This window comes from Rhamphochromis longiceps, linkage group LG20 (genome assembly GCF_057381845.1).
Source record: "Rhamphochromis longiceps isolate RC_006_pf linkage group LG20, R_longiceps_female_GT1.1, whole genome shotgun sequence".
NCBI lineage: Eukaryota > Metazoa > Chordata > Actinopteri > Cichliformes > Cichlidae > Rhamphochromis > Rhamphochromis longiceps.
The window spans coordinates 33,088,383-33,113,614 of record NC_140576.1 but is presented as its reverse complement, the minus strand read 5'-3'; the positions used below and the strand labels follow the sequence as shown (position 1 = coordinate 33,113,614).

At 40.7% G+C, this 25,232-nt stretch overlaps 1 protein-coding gene across 1 annotated transcript in view; it reads left to right on the top strand.

Moving 5' to 3' along the window:
- Nucleotides 1-693: 693 nt before the first annotated feature.
- Nucleotides 694-25,232, top strand: part of tshz2 (teashirt zinc finger homeobox 2) — a 39,530-nt gene continuing 14,991 nt past the window's right edge. Inside the window, exons 1-2 of the mRNA XM_085394384.1 lie at nt 694-1,092; nt 1,179-1,347. Of these exons, the coding sequence (XP_085250510.1) occupies nt 1,308-1,347 (40 nt within the window). The 5' untranslated portion in view covers nt 694-1,092; nt 1,179-1,307. The remainder of the gene's footprint in view (nt 1,093-1,178; nt 1,348-25,232) is intronic.

The window sequence follows — 25,232 nt, the reverse complement described above, 5'->3', positions numbered from 1 at the left end:
TGCTGCTTTTACTTTCATCGTACACTTTATCAAGAAAATAATGGGCAGATTAATTTATAGTGAAAATATTCTTAGGTTGTAATTCTAAATTAAATAGTTGGTCATGTTTTCACTTGGATTGATGCCTCTTATTTGTAGCCATAATGAGAAGATTAATCAGAGATACAGGAAGGACTAGAGAACTAAGAGGAAGGAACTAAGTCTAATGTGATCTTTATGTAAACAGTGTCCTGAAATGTCAGTTTTTACTGTGTGTTTTGTAATTATCGATTCAGGACCCTTTTGTAATTTGAGTATCCACAATGCCATCGACATGGCCATGCATAATCTCAGACCAATTACACGTTCATAGGGACTTTATGAAGCATTTACAACGCATATAAAGCATTTTTACATCAGGCCTCCAGAACTGCATTCAGCTTGGAAAGTATTAACCGAAACAAAAAAAAAACAAAACAATTTTGTGCATTTTGATACTCCTGCAAAGAGCGGGCTGTTTTTTGGAATCAGCCTGTTCACATAAGTAGGTTTATTCCAACATTCAGCGAGTTACTCGGTCAAACCCACACAATAACCGTGTGTCTGCGGCAGTTCATTCATATCTGCTGGAGATCTTACAAACTTGTCTTTCATCCAGCGAGCAAAGCGGAAGCTGCAGGAAAGGCTCTAAAAACAAGAAAAGCTGCATGAAAAGGCGCCGAGCACAGAGTGATAGAAAGCAGCAGCCCAGCAGCACACAGCCTGTGCTCCCGTCTCTTTTCTCTGGCCTCTGTTCCTTTAATAAACTCATGGTTATCTAGTGTAACAAATGTCTCGCTGCCATCATCAAGTCCAGGCGAGGAGGGAGGAGTTTTTAATGTTCAGTTTGTTCTATGGATCGATGTCTGCTGGCATCGCCTCTCCCCTCGCCTGCACCGTGCGTAATATACTGTACCATTACCAAACGCTTTTTACGCGCATTCCTAACACATTTTAGCCACCGAAAACAGCCTGCGGAACTGACTGACACGCGTCGATCAACATATGTGGCACTGATGGACACAAACGGATCGTGAAAGAAGAAGATTCGCAGCCCGTAGGAGGAAGAAGAAGGTGAAAGAACGATCCCGATTTAACATCTGTTTCCCCCCCACCGCTCTCTCTAAAAACGATTCCTAACTGGATTTTTCTTTATATAGTGAGAGAGACTGAAGTAGTCGGAGAGCCACAATAAAGACTCACACACACTCTCTGTCTATGCATGGACTATCGTAGACCGCATTCAGTTTTCACCTGGGCACAGTAGTGAACTGCGACTCCAGAAAAAAATGCCACGGAGGAAACAGCAGGCACCCAAACGGGCTGCGGGTAAGAGATTTTTTTTTTGTCAAAAAAGAACCTGTGTGTGAGATTTGTCGATATTTGTTTTACGATTCTGCGAATAGCGTGTCTACAACACAGGGTTTCCCTTTCAAACTTTTATCATGTGGGACCCCCGAAGAGATACGAATCAGATCCTTCCGTTTAGTAAGAGATTGTCCCGAGGAGCCCATCAGAGCAGGTTTTCTATAAATGTACATGTGGCTATGGGTTACTATGTCCCGTAGAGAAGAACGTGAACGCAGATAAAGTGAATTTAATAATACGGAAATGAAACTAATTCTCATTTCACTCGGGACCTTCTAGAAGCCCAGTGAGGGGGATTCATCAGGGACCTCAGACACCAGTTTTTGGTATCAATTACTGTAAAAAGTCAAATGTTATAAAACAGTAGAGGAAGACTTGCAGCTTTAAGAGCACTTCTGGGATGATTAATTAGATTAATAATGGAAAACACTAGAAAGGGGGAAAGGAAGGACAATAAAGCCTTCTAGGTGCCCCCCACCCCTCCAAAAAAGAAAAAAAAAATACTCATACCATGTCAAGGGGCATTTATTCATTCATTGATCAGAAACTTTCTTTGCCCATACTTTTTTTTTTAACCCTCTCTCACTGCATTTGATTTGACCCGCATGAAGTGTGGAGAGGGGCTGAAAGATGTGGGGCTGCTGGATCCGTAGCAGATGAACTCTGTATGAACTCTTCATAATCTTATGGACAAATGGAGAATGGGTTACACTCACTCACACACACTCTCTCTCTCTCTCTTACACACACACACACACACACACACACACACACAGAGGCACCCATATACACTCCATCCTTGCTGCTGGCAGGCAAAACAGGATGTGCACACTTCCACAACACACACATTTTTACTTTTTGTGAAGCGGGGTAATCTAGTCAAATGCTTATGTACATTCTGCTGTTTTGTTAAAGCACACAAACGACGCTATATGGAGGCCCGTGCAGTGTGTGCTGGAGGCCAGCATGTTAGTTGTAAAACGGTTTTGTAAATGTTTGTGTTTACAGCTTCTCTTTTTTAATGCAGCACTGTAGGGAAGCTGAATCTCAGCGTTTCTATCCCAAAGGACCCCCTCAAAAAATACCACTAAACTTAATTTTTGCTTATAATATTTAAAAAAAAAAAAATCTAAACTACACAAAAAGGTCACAAATTACCTTTGACCACTTTTTAAGCAGCGTTAGCAATTGTGCTATTTAATGTAAATTATAATGTTCCCAAAAAGGCTGCCTCATTACGATCGAGCCGGTGCATTAAAACTAGATTGATCAAGGGTATTTCAGCGTTTGAGGATGCAATTACTTGGTTGTGGTGTGCTGAGAAGTTATCAGTCTTTATTATGGTTGCGGATGTAGCAACCAGATGGTGATTGTTCGCTGCCAATAATAGCGTCTCTTTATACCCGCTTAAGATACTGAGACCCTTATCTGCCCGGCACACTCTCAGTTTACACACACACACACACATAGACACTCGGTGCCATACAGTCACACACTAAATATTTTTCCCACATTTCAGTCGCCAAAAGCCCTCTTTTCTTAAAAACAATGCCCCCAGTTTTATTCAGAGAACTTTTGAGTAGATGCCTAAGTGATCCCTTTACACGCTCTCAGCTGCCTCGCCTGTACTCTGGTAAATGTGTCAGCCCTATAGAGAAATAAGCCTTCCAGAAGAGTTTCTTCATTGTTGAGGTAATTGTCTCCTCTTTGACAGGCACATTCATCAGTGGCTTAATGGTCAATCAAAAGTTGGCAGGCAGAGTGTTTTCATTCTTTCCTATCCACTACATTAGGAATACTTAATCAAAATGTCTCCCGGTAATGGCTGTGAAGAGTTCATGACTGACTGATCCGTTGTCTGTGCCGATAGAAAATTAACAGCTCGGCACTGGAGAGATGTGGGCCTGCAGATAAACAAATTGTGCATTAATATTTCATCTTCAAGACCTGGGATGTGCTATCAAGCGGTGGAATATTCCTGGGCTGTGTTGTCATTTTTCTCGCATTCTTTTTTTTTTTCCTCCTGTATTCTTGAAGGCTCTTTGCAGCTGTAACTCATTTCACTTGATGACTTTACTGGGGTTACAGAGAGTGACGACAAATTGATTACCTGGCAGAGCAAGAATGGAGCGAAGAGAGGCGCAGGCTGACAGTCATGTTATAATAATATGTTTAATGATGTGTGGAGGGGGAACAAGGAGAGAGGAGTATTGAAATAAGAGCATGGAAGATGCAAAGGAATAGGTTTCATTTTTGTAGGGCTCTTAAAGATGCAGTATCCCCCCCTTGGTAGGAAATAGTGTTTTGCAAGGTGTTGTGAGGGGGTAAAAAAAATCGCAATTTCCAGCTCGAGCATTTATTCAAAGGACATGCCGCACTCAGGGCTCTTGCATTCTCTACTGGGGATTGTATTATTAATAGGCGTATTTGTAAATGTGAGACCACAGTTGTATCTGATTTACTTCCTTTACATACAGGGTTTGTGTGGTAATTTAAAACGCCAATTACTCACCAGTCCGGGATAGGATGCACTAAACCTTTACTTTATTACTGAGAAAACATCACTAAGGCCGAGGCTATCAGGCTGCAGATTCCAGGATGAAATTTGTGTATCGGCTTTATATATGGTGTAAACGTAAAGCCCTATAAGTGCACGGGATGCATTTTTGAGTGAAGGGAGCCATATGTTATTTTGCGGCCGTGGGAGTATTCCTCTTTCTGTTTTTTACAATAGCTCTCTGCCTCAAACTGTTAGCCCAATTTGCTGTTAACAAGATAAATTGGAGAACAGACAAAGGCATTAAGTGTTGCAGTGCCAGCTAGTGACTGACAGCAGCTTGTGGGAATTGGCTAGCAGAAATTCCTCCTAAGTGGTTTGTTCAGAAAACATCCTACGATCAAGGCAGATGTTGTTTATCCAGTTTAGGTAGAAAAAGGAAGTCCATTTTGTATGACAAAAACTGCGAGGAAAATGGCAGCAAGTACAAGAGAGTCTTATTGTATTTTTTTAAAATCCCATTACTGCTCTCATTCCTCTGTATTCACTCGCTTTTGTCTAAAGCCTTTGTACCGACTTTTTTCTGTGATTTTTCTTACATTTATTTGACTAATTAAGATTTAAAAGGAATGATGGTCTTGCTAGATTGAACTTTTTTCGATAATTTAACTGATCTCGTGTATGTCTGTTTTTTTATATTTATCCTGTGACTCTGACTCTAGAGTACAGCTTTTTGACATACTGAGCTTCTCCCCATACTTGATACGGTTGCATCATCAGGCTACAAGTTAGGAATCAATGCATGGCACAACATATGGTGACTGCCCGACCCTTTTACAGAGTACACCCCATAATCTTACATGGTTTTCCAGAGAAAAGACACAGTGCATGACAACAATGAGGCAAACCATCTTCTTGGCCTTGGAAAGCATGTGATTGTTACTGCTAAAAAAAAAGCCTCCATGTGCCTTTTTTGCCATTTTGATACAGGAGATAATGAAAGTTTTTGCAGAATAAGATGAAAAACCTCCCCTTACAATAAAAAATATGTAGTAGTCATTTTGTAACAGTGCTCATTCTGAGTGCAAAACTCTTGTTTGAATAGTTACCAAAGGATATTATCATTAGCACTAATTAAATCAGTGTATTTTTATGCACCATATCTCTGTGAATTTATTTCAGCAGGGCAAATATTTTGTTTTGATCAAATCCAGCCTTGAAATTTTGTTTTCTTATGAGCAAACCCAACTCTATGTGCACACTTTGTTGCAAAGCTTGCAATTCTCTAACTTGCAGCCGCTCCCCATAGAGATATCCTTTAATAACTTTCTCCTCATCAGCTAGTTTTCTTGCTGTATATTCTCGCCACGGTGGGGGGAAAAAAGGGAGGGGGGGTGGGATCAAGTCAGGTGGTTCCAGCGTGATCTCGTTGCATTTTCTCCTGCGTGCTAGTTAGTTGACAGGTGTAGATGGCTAATAGTTTGGGAAGGTTTTTGTTTGCGTGAGAGGCAGACAGTGTGGTGCACTGTCTAGGTGATAAGAACCAAGACTCCTGTGCCCTCCAGCACAGTGATCTCTCTCCTCCGCGCTGCGCTCTCCTGTGTGGAAAAAACTGCCTGTTATGATTGGTCTCAAGGCAAGTGCCTGTGCAGTGTTGCACCTCTCTACAGCAACTGCTCATTCACCTTGCCTTCCCTCAGAGACCTGCACTAGTTTCCAGGCAAATGACACAATTTGATATGCCGTTGGGGTGATTCATGTGGATAATGTTTCCACGTGATCATCACTGCAGAAAAGAGACTATTTCTTGTTATGTTTTTTTTTTTTCCTCATTAAGTCTGACAATAACTGGAATATTGGGAGAGTTTATTGCAAGGAGGCTAAAACTCATTATTTCTGCTAGACATTCCAAGTACAAAAGAAATTATGTTATGGTATTTTGTCCAGGTCCCTAAAGATGTAATGATTTACAGAGGAAAATAGGGAGGAGACTTTATAGCTTTGGTTGTTCATTTATGTGGATTTAGAGGATAAGAATGCAAGGCGAGTTTGCAGTTAATACAGTAGCACTGAGGACCTGGTATTGATTACACAGAGGAGGTATGGTGTGTCTTATATGGTTTATGGTAAAGCGGACTGCAGCTCATATGCTTCGTATTATTGTAATGATATACATTCCTACCATAGTTTATGCCGCTTTGTCAGGACATCATCTGTGTCCACGCAGAGTCGAGAAGATGTAAGTGAAGAAATCCATCTTGTAGTTGTTGACCTACATGTGTAGTCAGTCAGAGAGCATACTTGTCGGCCATATGGTTAGGAGGTTTTTATATACAATCACAGCCGGATCAGGTTAACCTAACCTGAGAGGCTTTTCAAAGCTCTTAACATATTATGTTTCTTAAAAAGAGGTCCTCTCCAGATTTAAAAATCACATCTGCTCAGGTTTCAGGGGTGGGGACCATCTGGGGTTCCTGCGCTGCTTTAGCTCAGCAGCAACGTGGCTGATAGTTTCAAGTAGAGAAAGATCCCCATTTAGATGTTTTTCACCGGTTCCTGTGTTAAAAGTTTACTTTAACTTATATCATATATCTTACAGTGATGTAAGATGCCCAGTAATGAATGAATATGACATTTCGCTTCAATATGCAAGCACCAAAAAAAAGAGAAAGCATTAATCTTAAGTTATCCGCGGTGTACCTGATTTGCTTCTTATCAAATCCTTAATGAGCTTCAATTAAGATTTATTATGCAAATTAACCCTCGGCTGCTACTGACTGCAGGAGCAGGAGCTATGACAATATTGTGCTAATGGTGTGATCTGTAACAATTACAAAGGTAAGCTGCCTTCACAGTGCATGCTCCATGAGCCTCTGCGAGGTCAGACCACTAAATATGCGTTCAGGTGTTCTGGAGGTTTGGAAAATTGTTTATCAAGTCTTTATGAATTAGTCTTTTAGATAGCAGTAGATAGAGATGTGATTGTTTCCCTGATATGCGATGTGTTCACAAGCATTGCTGCTGCTTATAGCTGCTTGTTTTTTTATAAAGTGTTTGCCAGTATATGTATTTATTTAGCTAAACTTAAACAAAGGAAGGCAAAGGGTAAAGGAAATCTGAGACTGTAAACCAAAATAAGTTGACAGAGCTTAAAAAATAGGCAGCCAGCTGTATTTATTAAAAATGAAATATTTTCAAAATAAAAAAAATATTCAGCTGTTTGATTCCAGCTAAAATCAAATGCTCATTAACTGAGACTATTTCAGTGAATATTTCTCTCTCTCCGCCTCTTAAACACAAAAATAAACGTGCGGCATTGTTATTCCAACACTTAAGGCCTGGACAGGTAATGTGTCTAATTATCTCATCAAGTTAATTAGTGGAATTAATATTCATTACTTTTTGCTCTTGCGTTAGGAGCTTTCTTTTCACATTGAAACGAATGTCAAAATGTACACGTGCTGGTCATCAACTCAGCAACTTCACTCGTGCTTTTACAAGTTAGCTGTTCTGACTCAAAGATAATCAAATCGTAAGCTAGACACTAAATATCCCGTGGGGAGAAAAACAAAGAGCTCGGAATGACAGAACATCGTTAATGTCCATAATCTGCTCTGCAAACCCAGAACCTTATCAAGAGGCCCGCTCTGGACCCTGCAGTATTATCCACAGTATAGAGCATACCACCCACAAACACGCACCAAATAAGCACAGTGATGTACACTTCTAAGTGGTAATTACCTCATTAACTCAAAAAAGAAGAAAATGTCACAAGAAACTCTACATATTTATGTTAGTTGGGTTTTTTGTTTGTTTGTTTTCATTTCATTTTTATTTAATTACTTTGAGTGGCTGGGTTTACCTTCACCTTTACTGAGCTACACATTGCAAGCAAAATTCAAAATGCTGGCACACAGCCAGGCTCAGTGGGCATGGGTTTCATTTGAACTCTGGATGGGACACATTAGTCAAGGTCCTGGTGGTCCTGCCACAGGAAATTTCAAACAGTCCGTTTCATGCATTCCAGCAAATCTTTATGTACAAAATTTTCCATTTTCTGCATTCATGTAAAGGGAATTTTTCTTTATTTATATAAACAAAATACATATTTTAACAACTATACCAAATAAATTGCAAATATTTGTCATCGTTTAAATAATCCTGAATCCTAAGACACTCCAAATACAGGCCTGATTCACTCTTCTTGCCTTTTTGGTGTATTTTGTTGGGGGAATCAAATAGTTTTAACGTGCATGTGGCACCTATTCATATTTCATGATTATCTATTCATGAGCAAAATTTCTGCTCATGTTAAAAATCTCTGCACGATGAAAACATGTGGCACATATATATCTTTGTTTTGTTTTCAAAGTAAAAGTCTGTGCAAACGCATTTCTTCTAAATATTAAGGAGGATGCATCTTTTGTGCCTCCCCCCGACTGAAATCCACACCTGTGCCACAGCCTTTGAGGTTATGACCAGAGGAATTGCTGCTGGACACTTTACTCTAGCACTGCATGAAGTTGTGAACCTTGCACCTTGTGTAACTTCATTTACCACGAGGCTGATGGCTTCCTGACAGCTTTATAGCCTACGTGTTTTATGAGTCGTCATGCAGCACAATTACATAGGAGCTAATTTGATGAATCAAGTCAATGTTCTGCCGGCTCTGTTGACCTTGGTGGCCTGTGATCGTCCGTCTCTCTTCGGGGGTCATGCAGAGGCTTTCGCATTTTGTACTATTCGGTTACAGTTAGGCAGACAAAGAAAAATAGAATTAACTCACACTTCTTATTATTGCCAATCAAGATTTGTAATGAGAAATTTTCTTGCCTTGTTTTAAATGTCTTTGGTAAACTTTCAAATGAATCAGTTAATTAGCCTATTTTGTATTCCATCGTATTGGAATGCAAAATGATTCCTGTGTTTCTGATCTTTTTCGTTTTAATACACATTATATAGACTCGGTTGTGGAAAACAAGCTGAAATGTCATTTGGAGGTATTTTGTAATCTTCATTCTATAATTAACTGCATTTAAACACTTTAAATTGTCTAATTTATACCGATGTGTTTCAGTGGCATGACCGCAGGGATCGAATGCCCAAAAAGCAATAAAAGACCTGGCCACAGTTAAGATGGAATAATATAATTTGAATTTTTGTGGATTTTATAAACTATCAAAACATCCCAAAAAATCTGCTGCAGTCAAACTGTTTTATATTTGAGTAACCACACACTGGTTAGACTATCAGACGGTTTAACAAGATTTAATCAAATGATTTTAATAGTCATCTTACGTATTACTTGTTACAGATACAGAAAGCTTAAATTATAAATTAAACACATAATGTAAAGTGGTGAAATAATAACTCATATTAGTCCCACTGAATTAGAAACCAGACAGCACTCTCATGATTCTGTGTTCTTAGTGCTTTCAGTGACGTTATCTAACAAACTCTTCTCGCACTAGAAACACTGATTTAGGGGAGTAGAAACTTCAGCTTGCTAATTAGCACAGCTTTCAAATGCTGAATGGCTCATTTGACAATTTTTGTTAGCAGTAGACACGTTTTAATGTCAAACTGAATGTAAAGTGACAGGAATAAAGAGTTTGTTTTTTCTTCGTGGCGGGGGGTCCAGTGGATCATGCACTCTATTAAACACATTACCATTCGGCCCCGTGACACTTTGAGGTGCAGATTGGCTGAAACCTAAACGTGGTCGTGAATAAAGAATGACAGTAAAGTTTCCACTTTACTGTGTAACTAATATTTCGTGTGTTTTTTTTAAATTATTATGGTGATATTTCTATTTTGCGTTATTAAAACGGTCCCCAAAAATATTGTCAAATAAAAATCAATCAGTAAAGTGCTTCATTTTTCTCCACATACATAAAATTTGTCTATTTTTGTCGACTGAGTAATATTAGCCACAACCTAAGCATCCTGTAGATCTTTACAGAGCGCTAAGAAAGAATTTCCTTCTTGAAAGCATCACCGTCATCATCATGGGAGACTCCAAAAGTGGAAAAAATCAGAAAAACACAAGTGTTTAAAAAAAAACCTTGGAAGCAGATACTGTTTACCTGTTTGCCATAAAACTAAGAGACATTGCTTGGTAAAAATACCAAACATTTTCTTTGTTTTAGCTTTACTGCTGTACCTAAACGGTGCCTGAGACTTGCACGGCATCGTGTTAAGAACCTTCTCCTTAGGGCTGTGCCTGCCTGTTTGTGTCTACAGTATGTGCTGAGCTAGTCTGTTGAAACAGCTTAATTGATACTCATTAAACAGCAGTGACAGCTTAGGTATCCATGATGAATGTTGAATAATTCTGTTGTACTTACAACTTGATTAAGGAGAAGCACACAACATGTCAGTGTTGTAGCCTATGGCTTGGTCTGTGTGCACTTACCAGCAATGATTTCTTATTGCTACCTGCAGTCTGCCTTTAAGTTAATCTCAAGCGTTTGTGTGTGTGTGCCTGAAATAAACAAGTTTTCAAGCACTACATAAACAAGTATTAGAATTTCGCACGAGGATTAAAAATAGTTTTTACTTCATTTGACTTTGATTGTGATAGATTTTGCAGAGAGTGCAACACCAACCAATATACTTCATCTATAAATGTGAATAATGTTGACTTTTCTTTGTGTTTATTCAGCCACAGTCTGGCATTTTCATACAATAATAAAGTCAATGGATGTCAGGCAGATGAAAAATGTGCATCTTGTATTATTTCTGTTAGAAATTAAAGGCAATTGGAATTGGTTCAAAATTGACTGTCCTTGTAATGAGTGCATGACGAATGGTATAATTTAGAGAAGAAAATGAATGCTAGGGAACCAAAAATATTATTCTGCAGCATTTTATATGCTGTGATATTCCATGAAGATGAACTAATTTCACTAAATACCACATAAAATCTACTCATAATATTTTTCTACAGTATCATAAAACAGTGAGGATCAGGTCACCGGGGCAGATTCAGATTGAGGCAGATTCTCAAGTTAGTGTGATTTGATTTTTAGCGCTGTCTGTTTGTCTTTCTGTCAGCTGCTTTACGCAAAAACTACCCGCCCGAATTCGATGAAACCTGGGGGAGAGGTGGATTATGGGAGAAGAAACAGCCTATTACATTTTGGGTTGGATCCGCATCACTTTCTTTTAAACTGGGAGACTAGGCACTGGCTTTGGTATCGGTCTGTGCTCTCTAAGTACCCTTCTAGGGTTTTGTTTGTTTGCTTTCTTTGACAGCCTTGGATGAATAAAAAAAAAAAAGCTACATTAAAATCCTTATCATTTTCAGATTTCGAGGCCTGCACAGCTTCTCAAATTGCTGACATCTGATTAAACCGACGTTCTGTTCCCATAAGAGAAAAGAAGCCTTTTCTCCATTTTGAGAGTAGATGAAAGAGGGGGAATTTCCGCAGAGGATGGATTTACAACTTTATCCTCACATGATTAATATTACACAGGGAAGTCTTTGTACAGGAAGCAGCATGTCTAATTATGGTCCAACTGTGTCTTGACTGAGAGCAAACAAAGAGGAACTGCACTGACACGTCACACAAACGGTTCATGCGGGTGCGGGGTGATGTCATCGTCACCCAGATTTCATGATGCTAAGCCCACAACTGATTGAGCAACGGCAGAAGTCTGGCTTTCAGTATACTACGTCCAGCTGGCGACTGCCTCCTAGAAACTCTGTGGGCATATGGGTTTAGCTTCAATAAAACCCACGGCCGCCGGTGACGTGCATTTCCTTCTTTTTCATGTTTTCAAGGTTACGCATTTCCACCAAACACATAACCTCACCACTTATGACCTCACTGATGATAACTACAGTATGTCTACATTCGCCGTACTGTTAGGAGCAGATGCAGATTCATCACGCTCGCCCCCTCTGCAAGAATTCCAGGGACTCCATGTCCTCCCACGTTTGCCTGTTCATCATATATCTCAGCCCAGACATTCAAGAGGTTGCTAGCCAGGCCAGCCATAAGTCTTCCTGTCCATCAGGACGGCACCGTGTTTCTCTGCCTGATTTTCAGCTGTTACTTGTAAACCAGAACAGCATTCTTTAGATTAACAGAGTGACAGGGAGGCCTCTAAAAGCAAACTATAATAGTATGATATGTTACAGTCATATTTTATGGCTTTTAGTGTGTGAGGTCGTGCATGTGCGTGTGCGTGTGTGCAGACAGATCAGCTTAAGGATCTAATAGGCCTGCATTGCACCTCGGGGAGTAAAGAAAATAATGGTGCTGTGTTACTGCTGTTTATCATTAGGTTGATAATGATAACACGTGCACAGCGCAGGAAACCTGGCCGCACCTGGTCATCGTCACAAGTGGACATCACGTGTGACGTCAAAAAAGTCAATGATATAGAACTAACTGTCAAAATAAGTTGTGTTCAATCCAAAACCGCTTAAGGTGTCAAGGACACGTTTTCCTCCCTCCCATATCCTGACAAACATTGAGTCAGCAATTGTCTGTTGTATTTTCAGTACTCTCATGCCACCCCCCCTCCCCCCCCCCCTCCCCACCCACCCCCAGGCCATTTTAAAGTTGTAGAAAGTGGTCATTTTCTCTGTGTCAGTGGGAGGTCAGTGCTGTGGCAGTCAGCAAAGCTATTCGGTCTGGTGAAACAGAGTCTGTTGGGAACCTTAAAGACATTTTGTCCGGTGTAGTCGCCTCTCACTGTGTGTCTTCACGCCTGTCGCTTTGTACTCCTTGTGCTCGTAGAAAGTCTAAAAGAGCTCGAAGCATTTGTTGGATTGCTTCCAGAGCTCCAAACTTTTATTCTTGACACCTAAGACTACCCAGCTGTCAATTTTAAACCTGCTTATTAAACTGGCATATATGAATCTTGTCGAATATTTCCATTTGCACGGCTTTACTCCGTCTGTGTGGTCATTTGTCCTTGTGTCAAAACTACTTCTTGTTATACCCAGCTCCTATTCAATCTGAATACCTACCTGTCCTTGCAGCTCCCTGTGTTGGTGACTGACATGTCCTCTCTGTGCTGCGTACTGTATCCCTGGTAACTGTTGCCTGGGGCCCACTCACTCATCCCTAAAATGTAACAGAGGTCACACACAGATCATTGCTTTAGCCAAAGGCCCTGACTTTAATACAGAGTGACCTGCACAGGACACAGCGGTACAGCAGCTGGTCAGTGATGAATCTGGAAACCTGCTCCATCATCAGTATTATAGAGAGTTTGATTGTGTGGAAACCTGACCTGGATGAGAGTGAAAAGCAATCCAATAGATGAAATACTAACATTAATATAATATTATTTTGATATCAAAGAAATATTAAAAAATAAATAAGACAAGATTTGGTCACCTACTAGTGAATATTTATTTGCTTAAACTATGAGTAACTACAAAAAATCTTCTGTATAGTACAAACCACGTTGACTTAAAATAGTTATATTACCCTGATTCTGTCCAAAAGTATTTAAAGGTGACCGCTTTGTAGTTGCAGTTGCTCATGGTACTAATGGCACACTAAGTAAGCCATGTCTGATTAATTAACTAATTAAAGCTGAAGATATCAGTTGTCATCTAAGTGATCCTTTTGACAGCTCCCCATCTGCACTATAGCTAAAGAGCTAACATTAGTTAACGTTGTAACTGCACAGATTGAGATGTTAAACGAAGGCTCAGCATTACATGTGTGGAGATCCAGATTAAAAAATTACATTTTTAGGTTTATATCTATTTAAGAATGTCATCGACTGTTGTTTAAATACTAAAAATACACAGTAAGCTCCCATGAGATTTTTTTGTAGTCTTCTCAAACATGAAAATGATGCACTCTCTGTGAAATATTGAGACGGGACTGATTAATTTTAAACATTGATTAAAAAAACCCAAATACGCAGGTTAATTGTTTAAGGTGGTCCGTCCGGCTGATGCTTACGTGGTTAAAATCTTGGGAAATTCTCCAAACTTTTCAGAAAAGCAGTAGTATTGTGACTTCTGCTTGTTTTCATAGGTTTGGGTTTTTCAGACCTGATGCAGTCTTCCTCGGTCTATTGAAGTGACAGAAATATATGTTTCAAGCATTTTTTAATTTCACATAACTTTTCCTCCCACTTTAATTTCGACATGCCCGTAACAGTCACCGAAGAAAGCCAGCCGGTATTTTCCATATGTGCGAGATCTTCGAGTAATCTATAATCTTTGGTACAGCACTGGCTTGCGGTTTGAGTGGGGTCAACATCACCCTGCCCTTGTTGCTGTCTAATCAGTGTGTGTGTGTAGATGGTGCTGTAGTGGAGGCGAAAGCAGTGAAAAGAGACATCTGCTTCAAAACTTCTTTGAAGAAGTTGTTTTGAGCCTTCTGCACCTCCTTTCTGCATAGCCTCGCCTCTCATACTCCCTTGCTTTCTGCAAACTCCGTCCACATATTCCCTCGCCTCCTGGATGTGACACCATCTGTCCATGTGAGCCAAAAACCTACGCAAGTCCTTTCGAAGTTTGTTAATCACTCGTCTTCTTTCATGTACGTTTGGCTCTTACGTCAGCGCACCGTAATCTCGTTCTTGCCTAACTGCCATTGTGACCACACAGAGTGCAGACAGGGCCCATTTTATCTCACGCCATGAATATTTCCTAAACCTAAACAAACAGCGACGGAAAATGGATATAACAATAAAAGAAAACTGGAAAGTAGTTAAGTAAGTACTTCTAGCTGTTAGCAACAGGAAGATGGCGCAAATGACCTTGCATGCTTAAATGGCATTAAACATCCCATAAGTAACCTCATCATTATGAAAAGTTGTTACATTACACTTCATCCATATCTTATTTTGTAATTTCATCTTATGAAATGTAGTTTAGCTCAGTCCTTTTACATGCTGCATGTACTTTACCGCCTTGAAATCTGTTCTAATCCCTAACCAGGAATTCCCGTCTCCCTCAGTGAATTAGCTGTTGATGTGGCGGATCAGTTTTACCCAACTTCCAGGGGGCGTCCTGACTCTCCAGCCTCACTGAGGCTGAGACTGATCTTCGGCTGCTGCCTCAGTGTGTCTAAACACTTCTATTTTTCTAAAGCCTCGCCTGCCACATCCTCACATGGCACAGCGAGGCGAATAGCACTCGTTGGTGCTATATGACTATTTACAGAGTGTGATAACGAAATGTATCTCTTCATTCTGAGACTTGTGACTGAGGGTGACTTTGTAGTGTTTACACAGCTACTTTCAGATTGTCCCGCTGAAATATGAGAATTAACCTGAGGTGCCACACGGGACTGTTTTAGTTGGAGCTTATTGACATCTTTGTGTCTTTAAAAAACACTCTTTGTATCAGTCGGATTTCTACTCATTGAAATTTAGCTCGCTAAGAGAGAGATGTTGCAAGGGTCTTTAACTCATCAGCCTCTGAGCGCGCAACCTTTTTGTATGTATGCTTTCTTTCTTTGAGTTGTTCCTGGGTTTTTGCATGTGTTACAGTTGTGTTTGCATGTGTTTCTTACATGCTTCATGGCAGCCCTCACACCCTGGCAGCGACCCAGCTGAAAAGTTCCGGTACTGTCCAGACGCATCCTTTAGGGACCTCATCAGCCCCTGAATTTCCTTCCCCTCACGCCTGAGGGCATCCATATTCATTTCCTCCTCTGATTTGGGGAAAATGATGAAAGGCTGGCTTTTTTCCCATCTCTTATTTCCTGCCAAGGTTGCCTGCATTTTAATGCGACGTAAATCTGCAAAGACCTGCAAACATGCTCCCATTTGGACATGGCCAGTTCCATGTTATTAGTATCATGCCATATCAAAAAAAAAGGAAGTCCCAGGGTTGTTAATGTTATTGTAATACGATTCCTTAAAACTTTAGTGTGCATCAGTACGATAATCCATTTTGTTATAAATCTAGCTCGTAGTTAGGCTCAATTACTCCAATTTCACTGTAAGCTGTATTTACCTGTCTTTTCCATAGGTCTGTTTCTCATAAAATGAACATTTCATTCACTCCTAAGTTATGAGTGCTGGATGATATCATGGAGATAACTGCACTGGTTTGAAATAAACCTGTGATTAAGCTGGTGGGTGGGTATTTACTCTTACCGGAGACAGGAAATGAATGTTAATGAAAATAACAGTCGCGTACAGTAATAACCCAACTCTGTAATTATTGGCATGCTTTGATGATGCCATATATACTCAACACACACATGCGCCTACTTAACTAAACCTCAGGTAGACTATTAGCTCCACTAGCAGGATCCTGCCCTCCGCTATGCACAACAGTGCTCAGGGTGGGGAGGCCTTGCCCAATGAAGGAGCGGGCTTTCAGTTGCCGAGACAACCCTAAACACACATGTACACAAAGGAAAGGTCCCACTGTGAGAGAGGATCATCTCCACCTCTGGCTGGATAAAGAGCGCTCCACACACTGGAATGCACTCCTGCCCTACAGGCGTATGCAGCAGTGTGTATATGCAGTTCGCAAGCATCCCACACACCATTCATGGAGTTTATACTTACACCCAGAATGCTGTGTTTGTGTTTCCCTGTATTTAACAGCAAAGCACATTAACAGGTATTAGAAAAACAGCACGGGGTTTCCTTGAAATACGAGGTGAGATTCTAGCTCCTAATAACAAATCTGAGATTTGTACCAAACACAGGAAGTCGACCGTAATAAATTATTAATCACGAAAAGCTGTTTTCAGACATTTAAAAAAAAGAAAAAAAAGAATTATTATTACAAAATTGAATCTGAAGACTTGCCGTTTTGTCTCGTGTCGTCACCGCGACAGCTCACTCTCAAAGATGGCACTTGATGGTTTTCACTAGTGAATTTAGAGCGCTCAGAACTTCATCCGTATTGTTTGGCTTCAAATCTGGGCCACATATGATAACAGAATTATCCCTCTCTACAGTAAGCGTGTGGAAACTCATGCAACGGTCTGTCATCTGAGGTCTGCAAGATGCAAAATAGCTTGTGGCTGTGGGTGTCTGATAGACCTCGGTTTCTTTTATGGTGCAGCTTCAACTCTACGCAGAGAGAGTGTGGGCATGTATCACTCTGACCCAAACACACTTTTAATGCTGACTGGTGCAGCAAAGTAGTTTGTGTATTGCAGCCGGTGCCTCTTTCACCATGAGTGCAGGTTATATTTTGGTGGACGTGGTGTCACCTGTGCATTTATATAATGCCTTTTCAGAAAGTTAATACACTTTGTGTGGCTGCGGAGGCTGCGCTTTTGTTAGAGTGTTTGAGCGGTCAGAGCCAATTAAACTGTTTTAAATGGGTTAACTTTTTCCACATTTCTTTACATTAATAAAATTCTTACTCTAGGCTGTGCAGGTCAAGTTGCTCCAGGATTACACACACATATATATATATCTATAAAGGAACTTAATGTTAGGCCATCTGGAAAATACAGCTTTTAAAGAGGGTGAGTAAAACTTAAGCGCTGCAAAGGGACACAATTCAGCTAATTGTAAACAGCTGCAGGTGATATCACCCTTCAGACTACAGACAAAGCAGGGGTAAAAAGTCCTACTGAAAAGCTCTCAATTTAAAAGAACACTGCAATCCAGTCTATCCTACTGAGGAAAATATAAAGTGTCTGTTTTAACAATAAATGTTACCAATTTACTCTGTCCTCAAGTGACAAATGTTTTTTTTGCAAACATTCAGGCTTTTGCACTGCAACATCCTACAGGCAGAAACCCCTACTGAAAAGTCCATTAGAATCAAATGAATGTCAAATTCTGCTAAGTGTTTGCACATGACAAACATCTAACATGGCTAATTGCAGATAAGTGTCAGGGTGAAATGTGTTTTGAGTCTAGGATGGTGCAAAATGGCGTTGTGTATTTCTGTTTTAGTATAGTAGTGATAAAGCCGAGGTTTGGAGCAAATGTGCCACGAGATTTCCTTTAGAAAAGCAGAAACGTTTGTCTGCATCTTCAGTGTTTGTCAGCGTTGAGTCATTGTGGTTGTTAAGGTCATTTAAGAAAGAGCAAAGTTAAACGCTTCTCATGTCTCATGACCGACATCTGCATTTCTTGTGAAAATAAAAAGAAAGGCACATACTGCACAGACTGTTTGTAACAAGAAAACAAGTCCTGGATTTATTTTCCTTACACATTCGGTGCATTATGAATTAGGGTGTCTGCAGGTTATGAAACAATTTATTCATTTCCCTTAAAAAGGCCTCAGAACCTGTTAAAATTTTTAAATTTTATTTACCAAGATCTTGATTTCTTTTTCTCTTGCCTAAAGGCAACAGAGTTAGTTAAAAAATTTTTATGTGTCAACTGTCAAGTGACATTACACATCCATACACTTCATGTGAGCCTGGTGTGATCGTTGATTGTCTGCACACGAGTCTGTTCGGTGCTTTTTTTATTTTGCTGCTGCCAGCTACAATAGCAGCTCATTAACTCATATATATGTAAGTATGTGTCACATCTTCCAAAACTTCACCAAAATACTTTAATTGGTTAATCCAGTTAAACATTATCTGAGTGTAGGCTACGCTTAGTGAATAATTATATATAGATGTGAAAATTGGATGTAAAAAGTCAATATGTTTGTTGTTTATTTAAATAAATTACAGACCTTATTAACTCTACTTGGAATTAGTTGGAAAAAAAACGGTTTTTTTTTGCAATTAGTTGATTATTTGATGATCAGAAATAAACTATAATTATATTAATAGATTCGTTAAGCAAAACATTAAAAAAAAATCCCCCTGCTGTGATTTTCAGCTGTTACTCTAATGCTATTTGAATTTTGAATAATTGATCACTTAACCAAAGCAGTTTAACAAATAGATTCACCGTCGTGCAGCCTTAGTCTGTTACAGTTTTTTTTGTCTCAGCTGTAATGACTCCCCGTATTTCACATTGTGTTCCCGTGTCTGTTTGTGCTGGAGTTGTAGAGCTTCAAGTGCTGTAGTAGTGCGACTGGGCACCATCTTGTGTCCTGAGCAATAGCAGCAGGCTGTTCCGTGGCAGCACACCAGCTGCCTGTAGTTTAGGGGAAGAGGCACTGGGCTGGCCTATCTCAGATTTGGGTCTCTGAGTTATTGACCCTCGTTGATAAACCCCTCTGAATGACACGGGCACAATTCAGCCTAAAAGTTTGCACTGTCACCGGGATGAGCTCACTGTCTTCGCTGAATATATGGGTGCAATTTTCGAAATAGGTTTATAGCAATTCTTGAGAGAGGAGGGCGAGATAGTGATATTACTGACTTTATCACTGCAGCTGAGCAGCATCTAGCACCTCGGTATCTCTCTATCCCTCCACTGTAGAGCGGTGAGGGATCACAAAGCACATACATTGTCTGTATTACTAAAGCAAAAAGAAAAAAACAGAGTCCAGCTCCTAATGGGGGGGCAGGGAAATGATATGTCATTATAACAGTAATGCTCTATTATCCGCTCTTATCATACACTTACATGTTTTTTCTTCCCTCTGGTTGGGTTTTACATTTACTTTAGTTGTATCCTAACTCAATAAATGTTGCATTGTTTGTCTTCTTGCGAATGGATCTTGCTCAGTGGCTATCTGGATAAGCATGTGGTGTGTGGTGCATTTTATCAGATGGACAATTTGCTTTGAATTAGTATTCAAGTGCAGTTTCTTATGTTGCCATTAAGGGCTCACTTTACTGATTTCCTTCTCAAGTGATATAATATGTGATCTAATGTGTAATTTAAGGACGTGATCAAATTTTGTTCAAACTTGTCTGATAGATGTGATTTTCAGTGTTCCGTCTCTATATTTATCCTAAAAATGACTTCTTGAAGTGAGTGAAATAGAATCACACTGAATGTAATTAAATAATGTGAGACTTGTTAAGCAATAGACAAAATAATGAGTCATTCTGTCTATAAACTGCACCTTTAATCCCATTTAATTTTTTCCCCCTCCATCAGGCTGCATTCTTAATGTATTTTGTCAGTGTAATGTGAACAGCTCATTGTTGAAAATTCACCGAATCTCTTTTCTTCCTTCTTCCTTTTTTCGTTTCACGTGTGGAGACAGAGCCTGAACCCATAAGAATCTAATATACTGAGCCCAGTATAGTGCATCCCATAAATTGATTTTGACCCAGCCTTTGAACAAAAGGAACACTGTTGCATTGCCATCCGCGGCTGATGCCACTCCCTCTTTGGCTCACGCTGAATACTCTCCTTTAATAGTGTGATGGGTGGTAGCTGACTGAAAAAAGTGCCTTATTTAGTTGGTTGGGGAGAGGTAGGCAGAGCAGGGATGGGGTTTCTGTGACTGGCACCGATCAATCACTCTGTGAGGGGAAGCTAATGAAGCAGGCTATGGTTTATTAAAGGGTTAGCAGAGAAAAGATTACTGCAGGGCCCAGGCTTCCCAGAAGCCCAGTGAAGGAGGATACAGTGCATCGCTAATGGTTAGGGGCTAGCCGTAAAGCAATCAAGGTGTTTACTATAATCTGGCTCCTATTATGTGATCTATTATGTGGGTGTGAATAAAGACGGTGTTGAAATGTGTCTTTTGGTTGAAGTTGAAGACAAAGCAAACATTACAGCGCTAAAAATCTTGCTGTTTGCGATCAAATTGACACAATCTGGGGATGCCAGATTGCAAATTTATGGTATAGAAAACACAATCTTTCACAACATGTGACCTCTGCCAGTTTGCCGTTGTTTTGGCATTTGAAAATAGAGCCCTGATTTAAGGCAAACACTCGTCAGATGAAGTCAGTAAAATAACCTTATTCTGAAGAAATATGAGCACGGTGAAACCGAGGCACTCTCTCAGATAGTTTGAAAGACAAATGAGTAGCAGGGGAGTGAAAAATGCAAAGCAGATGTTTTTCTCACCGTTTTTAATGGCAGCAAGACATTACTGATGCCATTACAGAGACCTTTTATGGCTTCTTTTAATCCCCTGGCCTGCCTGAGGAAAGGAACCCCTTGTGGTGCAAAGTAGCCTCTTTACTTCGGAACGACAATTTGAACCCATTTCCAACTCACTTCCCTAATCTGCCACAGGGTTTTACATGGCTTCCTCTGTAATTATTCTGCTCTGAAATCAAAGGTAAAGAGGCATTAAAATGCACCTCCTAGGTAAACATATGCTGCTCATCATATAGGGCTTCACTCAAAAGTGTCTTCAGTAACAAATAGTTCCAAAATCCTGCAGCTTGGGCATAGGTTTGCCTCCCTGCTGCAACTTATTTCGGTCATTTGGTTCACATTTTCAAAACAAAGCAATGCCTTATAATGAGATCCGATAACTGGCTTCTAACTCCGGTTGCACATTGGAGGGCTTGATTTACATAGAGTGTAGCGGCCGTTGTCTGCTTCGTGCATCAGGCCTAACCTGTAAAGCTCAGAGGAGCACTTACAGGGGTCTGGTTAGGGGCTAAAAATGAGGAGGAGATGAACTATATGGCTCCGTCCCGCAGTCCAGCCGACAGTATATCAGCGGAATCGCAGCTGCATGGGTGTGTATGTGTGAACGCTCTGCCCATAAATATCTCCCCCAACCCCAGCCCCCCCCCCTCAACCCACCCCAATGGGGCCTCTCTGATGGTGATGGCGAAAGGATGTCGCTGTCTGGGTGATTGAGTGCTGCTGGTCCTGGCCCTGGGCACATCCCTGCGCTCTGAGCCCAAGTGGGAGGCCTACTGCTGAGCGCTGGCCTGAAGGGACTAGCCTGAAGGCGAGCAGCCGCACAGCAGCAGGATGTGCCTCTCCTTCTGTCTCTGACAGAAGAACACCAACTTGGTGTAACAGCTTCATTCGCTATTACCGGAACAGGCAGTGGAAAGTATTTAATTAGCCTAATGTTTTTAGTTTTAAAGTAATCTATCTATATGATGTATCTTATATTTATATATACATGTACAGCAGCCTTATCTGAACTTGCACCCCATCTCTCTAAGCCGTTGTCATCCTCGCTCACTCAGAAATCTGAAATAATCAAGGCGCAGTAATTAGCCTCACTTGCTGTATTGTAATTGGGGGCAGAAGGAGGTTGCTCAGTCTATATTTTTCCCCTCTTTGGTAATTGCAGACTTTAATGTGCCCTCTGTTTAATTTCTATATATGTACACATATATGGAAGCTGGTTCCCATAGATGCCGCTGTTATTTCAATGCCGTGGCTCATGTGCCTTTCATCAGTCATCAGAAGCTCCAGCGTTTTTGAGAGAGGGGAGAGTTCATTTTGGAAACCCACTGTCTATTCCCTTTTTGGGTTTCAGTGCCGTCAGCCTTCCCACTGCCTCCACCATGAGATCCTTGACACTGTCCAGGTCCGTCCTACTTGGCAAGAGGGAGAGCTACAGAGAAAGGCAGAGTTTATTTCCTGTTCTTGTGAATCATATATCAGTACAATTCCCCTCTGTGCTGTTTGGCAACAGCGGAATGACGGGTGTCATTTATCATACGGACTGAAAGAGGCTGTGGGAAAAGGGATTTGAATTCTTCTGGAAGTGTGTGGACTCTCCTTAGCGGTGAATCATTAAACGGAGGAGTTTTTCAACAGGGATATGAGTAACTCCTTTGCACAGCTACTTTGTTCCCCTGTTTCACTGGCTGGCTCAGTCATTAAAAGTCTCAAAAATAAGATTTACTGGTTTTATATAAATTGTGAAGGGACATGGCATTTAACTTGTAATTGGGGATTTTGTCCTGCTGAATCCATTAAGTCACTCTTCAGTCTTTGGTTTGATGCAGCTTCGTGCTCCCACTTTGCAAGAATTATATTTAAGCTAATTTGAATTTACAAATTTGATTAGCACTGCATTTGTCAGCTTCTTGTTGTCCTGCTAAGTGATGACATTTTCATCTTCACCATACAGTTATTTTCTTCCTCCTTCAGGTTCTGTTGACTGGTATTTAAGATTGTGCTTTATAAACATTTTGTGTTCCTTTGGATTTTTCTCTTCACTTGTCAGGGACGGTTACTATTTCCCACATTTTGAGCTGGGTGATCAAAGAAAACGACTTTTGATAAGGCTGTCACCAGCTCTTCAGCTGCACTGGCAGAAATAAACGTGTCAAGCTTTAACTTATCCTCTGAAAAACATACTCCCAACCCCTGCTGCTCTAATTGAGTGTAACTCCCAGAAACCTGTGAACACACATGCAAAACTGAGCAGATCATAAATCAGGCTTCTATAGACAGCCGCTGCCCCCATCCCTCCCCAAAGGAGCTACTGGTTTCCATAAGCTGCCCAGAAATCAACCTCTCCTTTATGATATTTTTGCACCCACCATTCTTGGGTTTTTTTTTTTTTTTGTTCTGAAAGTTAGTTGAAGTCCTCATCACATGAAAAGTGTCAATAAGGTATTGTATAGGGAAATGGTTCTTGGTGTGTTTCAGCTGTCAGCAACTGTTAGCTGTCTCTCATGTGCAGATCACAAAGTTAAATGTGCTGTCAGCAAGTCCTCAGCTAGAAATAGACGTGTTGAGGTTAGCCTGAGAAGCACCGCCACCCCCTGCTGCCCAGTAGAATGTGGATCCATCAAACAACGTGAACACATATCAAATCTGAGTGTAGAGGTGTAATGAAGTACATTTTCAGGTTTCGAGGTGTTTGTATCTGCTATAAAACAAAACGATTCAAAGCTGCCTTTGGTCTGTCTTTGTGTAGATAAAGATAAACTCCATTGAAAAACACCTCTGATATCGATGCTATTTTGTAATCTTTACCTTTAAAGCTGCAGCTTTATTCAATGCAGAGGTCTGGACTGCCTTCCGCCTTGCGGAGGGTAATATTTTGATGTTTTCTGAACCCAAGCTCTGAGTGCATGACCCCTCCCAGAGGCCCTGAGTCCCGGGCCAATATCTTGACATGTTAGCCTGCCACCGCCTGCTAAAGAAGAGTGTAGATGCCCCTGAGGTAAATGAAAACATTTGGTTCTTGCCAGACCTGTTCACATCTCAGCTGGGCCACATGAGCTGGCAGGTGACGCGTGTACTGAGGAGAATCGGAGACCGCAGCGGTGGCCTACTTCTTTTCTCCCACACAGGCCGTCTAGGCCACAACCCAGAAACACAGATGAATATGTTCTTGGCTCAGAAAACACCCTGGTGAAACTGACAAAGACTGACCCGCATCCAGGTGAAATTCAGGCGCATTCTTAGCCTTTTTATGCTTGGGGATCTCTTTCATTCACCACAGTGGAGCACAGACCAGCACAGCGCTCGTCTGTTTTTGAATCCTTCTTCTGGGTCAGTAGTTCCTCACCGTTGTGTCTCAAGTTGATAAAATCCCCTCGTTAGTGAATTTAGGGGTTTATTTAGTGGCTGTGCATCATCCTCCTTTTTGTTCGGTAATTTTCAGAAATAGACTTGACATTGTGTCACCATCTCATATCAACAACTGCAATTACCACACAATCCACATGCAGGTCCCACGGGGGAGCGTGATTGCAATTAAAAGCATGGGGCAAATGTTAATTAAGTAAACTACTTCAAACTGGAAACAGCGACAGTTTTAAATGTTTTTACTTTTAACCTTGCACTTCTTTTTCACTCCCGTTTATATTCAGAGCCCGGTGCAAATTAGAAATGAGACACAATTTCATTTTTTTTTTAGTTTCCTTACATTCCAAGCTCTGAAATATTTCTACATTTTTAATTGCAAATTTAAAATGAAATTAATAATTTGCCACCTCTGCGAGGTTGCTCGCACTTCCAATTGAAGCTTTTTCACGACCTACTGCTGTTGGTTCATGTTGAAATGTTGTTCAGTTGACTTGAAGACTGGTGCTGGATAGCACTGCAGTTCACCGGGTTATTAAATCAGAGGGAATAACAGGCCAAGTTCTGGCCATTCTTGTGATTGATGAGCCAAGCTTTATTTGCTGAGGCGGTGTGTTTGTTCCTGTGTAATTGTCTACCAGATGGCTAAGCTAACTGTTCTTAAATGCCTTCAGACCTGCAGGGGTCCTGGGTCTTAACATTTCCCCTGCTAATGACATTATGCCTGCAAACATCTCATAGTTTTTCTTTTTTTCCCCTTAACTTTTCTGATCTCTAATGTGCAGGATCAAAATGACTTTGCGAGGCATTTAGCTCAAATTATTTCCTCTGTACAATTCTGTTTTTAATTTCTTCAAAGTAGATGTTTTCTAATCGCTCTGTTGGTAAACTCCTTTGCGAAAATGAGCCCACTCATCTCGAGAGAGAAGGAGAGGGAGACTGAGTGAGAGAGAAGCAGGCCTCCACTTTACCTGTGAGGAGTCAGATTGGAGGAGAAAATGGATCTAGGTGGCAGTGCGAGTCATCAATCACAGCCCCTCAAGGGGAGCTGCAGCTAAAGCTGCTCTGAAGTGCTATCTGTCAGCTGCTCCGATCCAGCCGGGGGACC